This window comes from Rhizophagus irregularis, chromosome 21, assembly GCF_026210795.1.
Source record: "Rhizophagus irregularis chromosome 21, complete sequence".
In the NCBI taxonomy this organism is placed as follows: domain Eukaryota; kingdom Fungi; phylum Glomeromycota; class Glomeromycetes; order Glomerales; family Glomeraceae; genus Rhizophagus; species Rhizophagus irregularis.
Window position 1 is genome coordinate 1,279,906 of NC_089449.1, and position 12,858 is coordinate 1,292,763.

General features: G+C 28.8%; 4 protein-coding genes across 4 annotated transcripts; 2 read left to right on the forward strand and 2 right to left on the reverse strand.

Moving 5' to 3' along the window:
• Positions 1–970: 970 nt before the first annotated feature.
• Positions 971–4,286, reverse strand: OCT59_013734 (uncharacterized protein; the record flags this gene model as incomplete). Its single annotated transcript, XM_066141705.1, has 9 exons — positions 971–1,237; positions 1,312–1,428; positions 1,653–1,950; positions 2,019–2,141; positions 2,220–2,574; positions 2,665–2,976; positions 3,201–3,743; positions 3,819–4,193; positions 4,244–4,286. The coding sequence occupies 9 exons, from the start codon at positions 4,284–4,286 to the stop codon at positions 971–973; spliced, it is 2,433 nt and encodes an 810-aa protein (XP_066001816.1).
• Positions 4,287–5,010: 724 nt separating this feature from the next.
• On the forward strand, positions 5,011–6,770 carry OCT59_013735 (uncharacterized protein; the record flags this gene model as incomplete). The annotated part of the gene is made up of 7 exons (XM_066141706.1): positions 5,011–5,087; positions 5,159–5,354; positions 5,641–5,733; positions 5,974–6,340; positions 6,425–6,454; positions 6,533–6,577; positions 6,652–6,770. 7 exons carry the CDS (start codon positions 5,011–5,013, stop codon positions 6,768–6,770), a joined length of 927 nt encoding a protein of 308 aa, XP_066001817.1.
• Positions 6,771–9,168: 2,398 nt separating this feature from the next.
• Positions 9,169–10,510, forward strand: OCT59_013736 (uncharacterized protein; the record flags this gene model as incomplete). Its single annotated transcript, XM_066141707.1, has 3 exons — positions 9,169–9,256; positions 9,342–9,532; positions 9,701–10,510. 3 exons carry the CDS (start codon positions 9,169–9,171, stop codon positions 10,508–10,510), a joined length of 1,089 nt encoding a protein of 362 aa, XP_066001818.1.
• Positions 10,511–11,421: 911 nt separating this feature from the next.
• Positions 11,422–12,416, reverse strand: OCT59_013737 (uncharacterized protein; the record flags this gene model as incomplete). Its single annotated transcript, XM_066141708.1, has 2 exons — positions 11,422–11,856; positions 12,168–12,416. 2 exons carry the CDS (start codon positions 12,414–12,416, stop codon positions 11,422–11,424), a joined length of 684 nt encoding a protein of 227 aa, XP_066001819.1.
• Between the last annotated feature and the right edge of the window lie 442 nt (positions 12,417–12,858).

The following is a 12,858-nucleotide window of genomic DNA, read 5'->3' on the forward strand; positions in this document are numbered from 1 at the left end:
CTCGAACATTTCTTGCCATTGTTTAACTCAAGTCTATTATTGTTTTTTTTTAAAGCAATTGATTAAACAATGGCAAGAAAAATTCGCGCGAACTTTTCTTGCTATTGTTCAAGCATACCATTGTTTTTTTTTAAAGCAATCGATTAAACAATGACAAGAAAAATTCGCGCAACTTTTCTTGCTATTGTTCAAAGTATACCATTGTTTTTTTTAAAGCAATTGATTAAACAATGGTAAGAAAAATTCGCTTGAACTTTTCTTCTTGCTATTGTTCAAAGTATATCATTGTTTTTTTTTAAAGCAATTGATTAAACAATGGCAAAAAAAGTTCGCGCGAACTTTTCTTCTTGCTATTGTTCAAAGTATATCATTGTTTTTTTTTAAAGCAATTGATTAAACAATGGCAAGAAAAGTTCGCGCGAACTTTTCTTGCCATTGTTCAAAGTATACCATTGTTTATTTTTAAAGCAATTGATTAAACAATGACAAAGAAATATTTATTGAATAAATAAAACATAAATTTGTTAACAAGATATCCATTATCTCAATTAATTTAACGAAATTTGGCCAAAAACCAAAATTTTTACCATTATCAGACACGCAAATTTAATGATTACATATTTATATCTGTGTACCCGCCGTAACGTATACCTATATGTATAAAATCGATAACATTTAACCGTAGTACCGATCACGTGTATGTTTATCGCAACTGGTTCAATTACGTCAAAAAAATTATTATTTTACGACAAAAAAAAATTTGAAATTCTCGTTTATTTATTATGAAACCAATATAAAGATTTATTGAACTCGAAAATATTAGCGATTGAAACTTAATTTTCCTTAAATTTAGGCCTTTATAAAGTTAAAAGTAAATTGACATTCCCGATCATCAAAATAAATAAAAATTTACGAAAACTTTATTCTTATAAAGATGAAAAAATGTTATTTTATTATCAGCTTGCAGTTATTACCAGTTTGCATATTTGTCTATTATATAATAATTTTTTTTATCATACACTTCAAAAAATCCAACAGTTCTATCAATACCAATTACTTCCACATATTGTAGAGGACCGAAGCAATCAAAAAATTTTAAATTTCCAATATTTTTCTCCAATTTTTTGATTTTTCGAATATATGCAAACATTCGTTCTTGATTTTGCATATTATGGAGCATGAAATATTCAACTTGTCCAAAAGTCTCCTCTTCTTGTTCATCAATAGTTAAGTTAATCTATAATAAAATTTTCTGTTTAATATTTGAATGATATTTATAATAATTATAAAATCTAATTATCAATTTCTTACAGCGACACAATAATCATTTCGACTACTATCATTTTCTTTTTTCCACCATTTAGAAGATACAATATTGCCATCTTTTGTACGAAGTTTCCCATACTTCATATAACTTTCTTCAATGTCCTAAATAATAAATAATGATATTACATCTGTAAAAGTATTCAAAAATAAATAAATATACAATGCAAAGTAGTTATAATTAAAAATTACTCTAATATCCCTGGCGTTTTTTTGAATATAGCTGCATAGCATTGCTTTAATTTTATAGCCTCATTTTTTGTTAGTTTACAATTAACACACGGAGAATAAAATTCATACTGATTATCATATACAATACTAGACTTTACCCTATGCGATGGCCATGCTTTTTCCTTTTCTTTGAAATTGGAAAAAACTTTTTCATCATACGTTGGTAAAAATTGTAGATACTTAAACCTTTCTTGCAGCAACACATTATTAATTAAATTCACATATGGAAGTTTTCGAGAGCTAATAAGTGGAATTAACATTCCACAATACCTTTCCATCGGAAATTGCCAAAATCCACGACAAGGACCAAGATCTTCAATACAATCTCCTATATGCAGAGAGTAATGAAAAGAAATTAAATACACCGGCAATCTTTCTCCTTCTAACCCGTATGAACTATTATTATAAAAAGACATGTTAATTAATGTATAAAATATTATTATATAATTCCATAAAGATGATACCTTGCATAATGATTATAAAATTGTATCAATAAATTTCGGATTTTATCTAGATCTTCAAAATCTATTCGAGGTTGAATACATAACTGAACAGCTTCAACAAAATTTGACCATCCTAAGAAGTAACTATTATTTTAAATTATTTAAATAAGCTTTCCTATATTATCAATTTTTTAACAATTAACTCTTTTTATTTATTATTACCTTTGTGGCAGCCTTCCTTTTAATAATGGTAAAGAAAATAAAATAATCCAATTTGCCCATTCCACAGCTTTAAACCCAGCCGAATGTTTAATGATATTGCGTGGAGGACGTCCAATATCAGATGGCATATTAGATCTATTTTTTTCCATGATTTCACCAATTTCAATCCATGTTTTAGAACTTATTGTATAATTATTTGAATTCCGTTCATCATTTTTTGGATAGAATTTTCCTATCCAATGTCGAAACATGTGAGGTGCAATGTTTTCGAAAAAAAGGTGCATTATATCCACTGGAAATGAACGCGGAAATTTTATAGAAGATAACTCAAATAATATACTCTTTCCTTTAATTCCTAATTTTTTTTTATTAAACAAGAATTTTAAAAATTCAGAAAATATATTAATCAATTTTACTATGAGTTTATTTAAAATATTGAACTAACCGCAGTTACGTATATAAGTTTCTCTACGATCTCCTTTCAGATGTTCTATTTGATTTATGCTAGTCAGCATCTCATCATGTGTTCGAATTGGTAATCGTATAGGATCAATATTTTGTTGTAATGGATAATATACATGTCTATTCATTTCATTTAAAGTTCCTCGAAGATTACAGAATCTGCAACCTGAATATGAATTATGTCCCGTTAAATATAAAATTTTTGAAAGAGCAGGAAGATCTCCAGTCCAAGCTAATATGTGAGCACGTAAAGTAAAATATTCTTTTTTGTTTCCATCATAGCATAATATTCCATCTGTAAATACAAAAATATGATTAATAAATATTATATTAATTATTATTTTTCATATTTTTTAATATACCTTCGTAACAATTTCATCTCTTGAATTAATGGATAGAGAAATGAATTAAAATCTTGAGGTTGTTTTGGCCCTGGGATTATTAATGTTACCATTAAATTTTCTTTTTTTACCCTTAATTCTTGAGGCAAATTATTATTTATAAAAAGAAATACCCAACAGTCATCAGTTTTTTGTCGAAATATTTGATAACCGTCACAAGATGCAGTAAATGCAACATCTCTAGGATCGGGAAAATATGCATCATTTAATAACTCTTTATAAATCAGCCCATCAAAAATATCACCTATGTCCCTATGAACAAGATCTCCTATATTATTAGTATAGTTATGCCTATATAATAATTCTTTGGATCTTTTAGAGTTTTTAAATTGAAGCTTTAAACGCTCAATTATAGAGACAAAAGGTAAATTTTTTCTTGATTTACCATTACTATAATATCGGTCCTCTTTACAAAATTTACACTTTCTTTCATTTTCTAAAACTCCTACGAACGCACAACATGAATTGACACACATATCGTATATTTTTGGTTCAATTCCTACTATCGAACCAAGTATTTTTTTTATTTTATTTAAGCTCATTTTATTTCTATTGAAAGCTTTATATATATTATTAAATGCAGCTTCAGAAAAATTAAAATTTGATTTCACATATAAAAGCCTTAATCCTTCAAGCAATTCATCAGAAATAATTGTATTATCTAAAAAATTTATCATTATTGTTAATAAATAGTTAATGTATTTAAATACTATTAATAATTTATTTTGGAATTCACCTTCTTCATTATCAGCATTAGAATTTATGTTATCAGATTCTGATTCATTTTGAGAATCAGAAATTGAATCATCATTTTCATAATAATAATAATGATCATTTTCATAATTATTAGTTTTCTCATTTTCTTCATTTTGGAAACTAAAATCATCATTAGTTTCTTCTGGAATTTCTTCATTATCACACATTTCCATATATGATCGTTCATTTTCTTCTTCATTATCACTTGTCACCATAAATGATCGTTCATTTTCTTCATACAAGTCTTCTTCACGTAAGTTTTCTTCGTATAAATTTTCCTCTTCAGAATGATAAAAATTTTCTTCAGGATGAAGTCTTTGGTATTCATCTTCTAGAGCTTGTGCCTCTTTTTCTTCTAATAAATGTCGAGCTACTGTTGTCCTATGAAGTACTTTCTTCCCCTACCATTTGATAAATTTAAACAATGTTTACATTCGCACTTAGGCATAATTTCAATTAGGAAAAAAATATATTTATTTAATGGTTTTTTAATTTAATAAAGTTTATTATATGTATTTGGAGAGTTTTATCACATATAATTTGTTAGTACTTTCTTTGAATTCGCTTTCTTTATATATATATTCGAGAGTTTGGTATATTATCCCGACACTCTAAATCCCGACATTTCATAAGCCCGACACTTAATAAGCTCGAAATACAAATATCGAAATGAAAAATCTTGAAATTTATTATAACTGATTTCATAATGTACGGGACTTAGCAAATTTTAAAGAACTCGAAAATATTCGGTAATATTCGGTAAAGCTCAAAATAAACTCTAAAATTAACGTATAACATAATTACATTATATAGTATATACAATTATACTTTATACTACGCCATCATATATATGTGTATATATGTCCCGCCTGTTATATATCTTTTCTACAATAACCCGACTAGCCGAGTAACCCGAGTACCCGACAATCCCGACAATAAATGATGGGCTGAGATCCGTCCTTTTAAAGTGTTTGTGCCCCTATGATCGCTACATATAGGCAGGTCATGTTTCACATTGTTTCACGTATCTGTTTACACGGGGGACGTACGCGATTTTAATTTATCACCTGATGTTAATAAACCCTAGTCATCATAAAAATCCACGTATTTTTCCTACTTTTTTCTCTTTAACATTTATACGTTTACGATACGTTCGATACTTTTACGTGACTATGAGCAATAATAATGATCTCCAAGAACAATTGGACCTTATCAAGAAACAAAATGAAGCTTTATTGGAAAAAATAAAGTATGTGTATGAAAAATAAGGATTTTTATGCAACTCTTCATAAATTTTATTAAAAAAAAATTTATTTTCAGTTCTCTGGATAGTACTTTTTCGTTTCCCACAACAATAACAAGTTATAATAGACCTTCTACAGCGTTAAGTTTCCAAAGGCCTTCCTCCACAGCGAGTACGCGAAGACCCTCCACGTCATTCACAGCGAGTACGCGAAGACCCTCCACGTCGTCATCCATAACTTCTGTTGCTGTAAGCCCTTCCACATCATTCACAGTGAGTACGCGAAGACCCTCCCCGTCGTCGTCCATAACTTCTGTTGTTGTAAGCCCTTATTATTATTACTGTATTTAATTATTTAAGTTATTTATTTATTTTTTAAATATATCATTAAAAGACACATAGTTTTATACAAAGGCCAAAAAAGAAAAAAGTATATTTCAAAAGCTGATATGTTAAACGCGTTAAATATTTCGAATGAAGTGTATACGACATGTGTGGTGCGTATATACATAAATAATTTGGTTATACAAAACAAGACTTTAATAATCAATAAAACTAGGCTGCAATGCGCATATGCGCTGATTATCAGCTTGAATACAATTATGCCTATAAAGACATTCCTAAGAACATTTTATTCAAAATAATCGAAAAGGTAATTTTTATTTGTTTTATAGATTTTTTTTTATAAATATAATGAAATAATAACCTTTTCTTAGTTTAAATTAAGAACGAAAGACTTACATATACCGTTTGGCTTTAATGATTGGTTTGCGTATGAATTGTTAAAAAAACACGTCCAACATGTCCGTGAGTATATTTGTTTTTTCTTTTTTTTTAAAAAAAAAAGAAAAGATCAAAAATCTAATTTATATTTAATTTATATTAATGAAAGGCGATCATAAAGCCAAGAATAGAAACGGATATTTTAAGAAAAAGGAATCAAGACGAGGAAGAAGAAGAAGTTAGAAATGAGGAACAAGAAGAAGAGGAAGAAGTTAGAAATGAGGAACAAGAAGTAGAGGAAGAGGAAGAAGTTAGAAATGAGGAACAAGAAGAAGAGGAAGAGGAAGAAGTTAGAAATGAGGAACAAGAAGAAGAGGAAGAGGAAGAAGTTAGAAATGAGGAACAAGAAGAAGAGGAAGAGGAAGTTAGGAATGAGGAACAAGAAGAGGAGATTAGAACTGTAATAATCAGAATTGAAGGAAACGAAGAAATCCGAAATAGAAATGAAGAAAATGATGTTGAAGACGAAGATCAAGGTATAATTATATTGTAACAAATCAACCATAGGAAATGACTTAATTTAATGTTTGTGATTAATGTTTGTGATTTTTATTATTTAGCAAAAAAACGAACCGAAGAACCTATGAAAAGTAAAATTTTTTTTTATAAAATGATTATATTTTAATTTAAATAAAAATAATTAAATGTATTTTTTTTTCTATTAATAGAGGATTCAAACAACAAACGATTGAAAGTTACAAGTAAAATTACAAGTAAAAAAAATTTTTTATAATTAATTAATTTAAATAAAATAACTTTTAATATTTTTTCTTATTTATTACATTAGACGGACGAAGCCTGCGTAGAAGACCTATGGCCGTTAATAAAGAAGAGGTCAATCGTAGTGCCAGTGGGGTTGTTAGTACCAGTAATAAGAACAATAAAAAGAAAACCAAGAAAAAATAATCATTTACTTTTTTTTATAAACTAAAATAAAAAATGTTTTAAATTTGTAATGTTCGCAAATAATCACCAGCCTCTATAAAAAATTTCATACGTTATAGCGTATTTTCTATAGATACGGTATTTTTTTATATTATTTTTATTATAAATTTTACAACTTTATGAACTTTATATTAAATACTACATTTTAAACCCATATGTTTATAATGTATACTTCGACACTAGTATGCACTACCCAAAAATTTACTGATGTAAAGAAAAATTCACAAGAATTTTCATTAATACTGTTTAATTTTTAAGTTCAAAGTCCGATTGATAATACTGTTATACTGTTTAATTTTTAAAGCTCAATTATAAATCAAATTTAATAAATTAGTATTAAGATTTTAATTTAAAGATTAAGCAGTATCAAGGAATATTCTCGCGAATTTTTCTTGATACTGCTTAATTCTAATTAGCTAATTTAGTACTAATGTTTTAATTTAAAAATTAAGCAGTATCAAGAAAAATTCGCTCGAACTTTTCTTGCCATTGTTCGAAGTATACCATTGTTTTTTTTTAAAGCAATTGATTAAACAATGGCAAGAAAAATTCGCTCGAACTTTCTTGCTATTGTTCAAAGTATATCATTGTTTTTTTTTAAAAGCAATTGATTAAATAATGGCAAGAAAAATTCGCGCGAACTTTTCTTGCTATTGTTCAAAGTATATCATTGTTTATTTAAAGCAATTGATTAAACAATGGTAAGAAAAATTCGCTCGAACTTTTCTTGCTATTGTTCAAAGTATACCATTGTTTTTTTTCAAAGTAATTGATTAAACAATGGCAAGAAAAATTAGTTCGAATATTTCTTGCCATTGTTTAACTCAAGTCTATTATTGTTTTTTTTAAAGCAATTAATTAAACAATGGAAAGAAAAATTCGCTCGAACTTTTCTTGCTATTGTTCAAAGTATATCATTGTTTTTTTTTAAAAGCAATTGATTAAATAATGGCAAGAAAAATTCGCGCGAACTTTTCTTGCTATTGTTCAAAGTATATCATTGTTTATTTAAAGCAATTGATTAAACAATGGTAAGAAAAAATTCGCTCGAACTTTTCTTGCTATTGTTGAAAGTATACCATTGTTTTTTTTCAAAGTAATTGATTAAACAATGGCAAGAAAAATTCGCTCGAACATTTCTTGCCATTGTTTAACTCAAGTCTATTATTGTTTTTTTTAAAGCAATTGATTAAACAATGGCAAGAAAAATTCGCTCGAACTTTTCTTGCCATTTTTCAAAGTAGCATTTTTTTTTTAAAGCAATTGATTAAACAATGGCAAGAAAAGTTCGCGGCTCGAACTTTTCTTGCTATTGTTCGAAGTATAGCATTGTTTTTTTTAAAGCAATTGATTAAACAATGGCAAGAAAAATTCGCTCGAATTTTTCTTGCCATTGTTCAAAGTATATTTTTTGCAAAAACCGAAGCCCTTTAAAACGAAATATAGCCAAAGCGCAATTAATCCGCAGTACTGTGATACCACAATTAATTGCATTATTGCGGAATTGCGAATATCTGATATATGAACTTTAAACTCCGTAATATCTGCAATCAATACCCAGAACAAATGTTATGCCAATTACTGTAAGCCAAAGATACCGCGGTTCTATATGATCACGTGAAATTTATTTTTGAAATTTATTTATACATACAGTTTACAGTAGGATCGGGGAATTAGAAACCGTGCCCAGAAAACGGGGCTGCTTAAAAACCGCGCCCAGAAAACGGGGCTGCTTCTTTTGTGCCATTAATTTGGGGCTGCTTAAAAACCGCGCCCAGAAAACGGGGCTGCTTCTTTTGTGCCATTAATTTGGGGCTGCTTAAAAACCGCCCCAGAAACGGAGCTGCTTAAAAGGAAACCTATTACATCATGATTTAAACAAATTATGTATATATATATTCTTTGTGCCATTAAAAATTAATAACAACTTTCGAACAATACATACGCTCAATACAATACATTCTTTTGCTATTTAAACTGTCTTCCTGGAAATAATTAAATAATTTTCTTTTTTCATAATTTTTCATAAATTTTCCTCTATCATAAAATTTTCCTCCATCATAATCATAAATTTTCCTCTATCATAATCATAAATTTTCCTCTATCATAATCATAAATTTCCCTCGTTCATAAATTTTCCTCCATCATAATCATAAATTTTCCTCTATCATAATCATAAATTTTCCTCTATCATAAATATAAATTTTCCTCTATCATAAATTTTCCCCTTTCATAAATTTTCCCCTTCATAAATTTTCCTCTTTCATAAATAAATTTTCCTTTTTCATAAATTTTTCTCTTTCATAAATAAATTTTCCTCTTTCATAAATTTTCTTCCGAACATTCTTACTTACAAATGATGAATGTTAATCAAGAAGTCGATCAAGAAGTAGCAACAAGTCAACATCAAGAGGTGAATGTTCAAGAAGTAACATCAAGCCAAAATAGTATGTAGAATCATATATATAATTTTTATAATTATTAAATAAAATTTTTATTAAGAATAAACGTTTATTTCTGTTTCAATTCTAGAATCGAACATTGTAAAATTTGTTGTAGATATAAATAAAAATATGGAAAGCCTTGGTATAAATTCTCTTAATATATCATCAAACCAAGAAGCAATTTTAGATAGTAAAGAATTCGGAATTTTTAAAATACTTTTCAATAAAGAAGAAAATACAATTTTACAAGCAGCAAATGTAGCCCCGGGATCTAGTTCAGTAAGTTCATCAACAGCAAGAACCACTGATTTAAGATCATTCTTAACCGCGCCGGCAATCGAAATGGCAAAAAATCTACACAAACTCCTATTATATTTTGATAATCTACCAACTATTCCTCCTACAATGAATCCAAACAATATTGACGTTAAATTGTATATTAAAAAGTTGTTAGAAAAGTTAAGTACTTTAACAAAGGAGGAGTTTGAAGCTGAAATTGAGAATCAAAATAACAAGGATTTTTTAAAAGTTTATTATTCAGAGGAGGAAGAAGAGAAAGTAGTAATTGATTTTCAGAATGAACTAAATTTTCCTGAAATCATTTCAGAAACAAACCTCTTAAAGCTTGATTCAGATTTTGATATTATAAAAGAAAATACTATAAAAACGTTAGTTAATCATTTAATAAAAGTTTATGACAAGATTCTTGAAGAGCATATCGAAACGGAAATAAGAAGAAGAAGAAAGTTTAGGGGATATGTAAATTTTCTTATGATATATCAAAAAATAGAGGTTTATTGTAATTTATATAAGACTAGAGCTAGGGGAGAGACGATTAAAAATCAAACGAATAAAAAAATAATTGAATATAGCAGTTCTAGCAAATTTAAAACTCAAGATATATCAATTTTTATAAAAACAGGAAAGAGAATTGAAAAGTTAATTAGTCTTTCAAATCGTGAATGGGGAATTATTGACGCTTTTCCAAATTTAGACATAAATTTTTTCAAATCTACAACAAGTAATGCCGCGTATGAAGTTTGGCTCAAACTCATTGAGACTGGACTCATTATGACCAAAGAAGAGGGACAAACAATTTATAATTATAAAAAAATTGAAGAGAATTATTTAAGGGAATATAAGCTTCAGAGAATATATAAATCGATTCAAGCGAGCGATCATGATGATACTGGTTCTCCGAGATACTACTTCAACGAAGATGATGACGGTGATAATGATGAAATGATGATTGACTAGTGATTTCATTTTTTTTCTTCTATTTTCATTTTTTTTTGGTTTTTTGAATATCTCTATCTATTAGAGATCCTTTTTTTTTTATAATTCTAATAATTTCAACTGGGTTTTGTCGGGCGATTTTTTTTTTGGAAAAATCTATTGTGTTATAGTTAAGGTCAGTGTGCGTTGGCATTATAATTGCGTTTAGGGACAGTACGTTGAATTATAATTACGTTAGGATTAGGGTCAAGATGTTTGGTTTATGGGATTATGTAATAAAATCATTGTATTTTAACAGTTAGATAATTTCTTTATTAATATATAATAAAATACATTGCTATAGTTGAAATTTTATAGTGACAAATAGTTATTCATCACCATCTGATTATGGTGATAAATGGTAATTTATATAAATGACGTGATATAGAATTTGTTTATTTTATTTTATTTTATTTTAAGGATTTTAAGGTAAGCCAGGAGAATACATTGATAATTTTAAGCTAATAAATTATAAAAACACACAATGTAGAATCGTCGCCCAATAAATCGAGCCCTGACTAGAACTATATAAAAACTATTCTAAAACCCAACCGAAGTAGAATAGGTAATAAAAGTAATAAAACGCACAAATAAACAATTGAACAACAAGTGCAGACCCGTATTTTCCTTTCAACCCATAAGATAAGGTTGCCACCTGTGAATACTGTAAAAGGTGGAGTGGTTAACGCTATTTTAAGTTGTTAAATTTGTAAAAACAAAAAGAGAACAAATCACATAATAGTGAAAAAAAAGAAAAACCTAAGTTATTATATAACTATAATACTATATATATAAAAATACGAAAAATTTCAATACTATAAAGTGGTGAAAAAAGAGGACCAATATATCTATAAATATAAAAAAGAGGGAGAGCATCTAATAAAATGAAATTATTAGTTCGAACAAAAATTAGTAACCAAGGCTGAATCTTCAGTAAAATGATGAAACCTTTTCCTCATATGGAGATTGTAATGCAAGTCCGAATTAAAATTCCTAGTGGCTGACCGTTTAAGTTGACGAGGCGCCTGATGAGTAACATATTCCGGTTCATATAGTTTATTATGCCGTACTGTGAGAGCAAGATGGAGACCGCTTTCGTCCATTGTTTCTTCTAAAATTTGTAACTGTTTGATATTGAAATCAGGGTCGGTAGCGCGACCTTTTTGTTTCTTTTTTCCTTTTGTCGGAGGTAAGGAAGATGATGCAATAGGAGAATGTTGTCGTCTCAAGTATGTGTGATAATCATAACAAACGTTTTGATAATGAGTAAGAGCGATAGTCAAATTATCGCGATAGAGAGCGATTTCAGTAGTAGTCTTCCCATTGAACTTTCAAATCATCGATGCGTGTCGCAAGTTGAGTTTCGCGATCTCGTGTAGCTTTATAGCTCTTATTGCAGCAATCCACTGTTTACTACCCACTGTTTACTACCCACTTGTCTTGTAAGGGTCGAAGGGTTTTCTTTTCATTATGAGATAACGAAGAATGTAGCTTGCCATCCTTATACATGGGCTCTTCGGGAACAAACGGATAGGAACGGGATTAGAAACCGTATTAGCTTTATCCGATTTTTTTTAGATTTCTTGGTCGTGGCGGCTTTAATGGCCTCAATTTCAATAATCTACTGTTTGCTACCAACTTTCAACGGTTGAAGATTTTTCTTATCTTTCTTAGATAATTTAGAATATGTAAGACCACCCTTGTAGATAGGTTCATCAGGGATAAATGGGATAAGATGGAGGGGAAATTGACCATCTTTCGAAGTAGTATTAGATGAAGAAGAACCAGAGGGATCAGCAAAAGCAACTGAAGTATTGACGACAGGTGTTGAATTATTGTCGTCCGTTGGAGATTTAATAATGTTGTCCTCGATCGATGATGATGCCATTTTGTTATCTCATAAGACGGATCAAATATAGATCCATGGACATTTGAATCGAAGTATTTAGCAATATAGTAGTACTTCTCGTTGCACTTCGGGTAGTGTTGAGGATTCAAGGAACGGTAGCTGAAAAGTATAGTAACGCTGTAGTGGAACCTGAAATTTCTTCTTATATTTCAAATGCATAATCGGCTTTCTGAAATTTTGTGATTGTTGAAATAGGAAACCTTTTCTTTTTGACGCTAAAAGTTTATCTTCAAGTGAGGCGTCAGCTGTAAGATCAGACTTATGAAAAACTTGCCTACATTTGCGTTCAAATCGTGCTTGTTGTCTTTTCCGGACATTTGGATTGTCGCTGTTTTGAAGATTAAAGTTGAAAAAACGACCTTTTTTCATGATATTGTCGATACTGTTAGCGCAATATTGCGATTGAAAAGAAATAAAATCC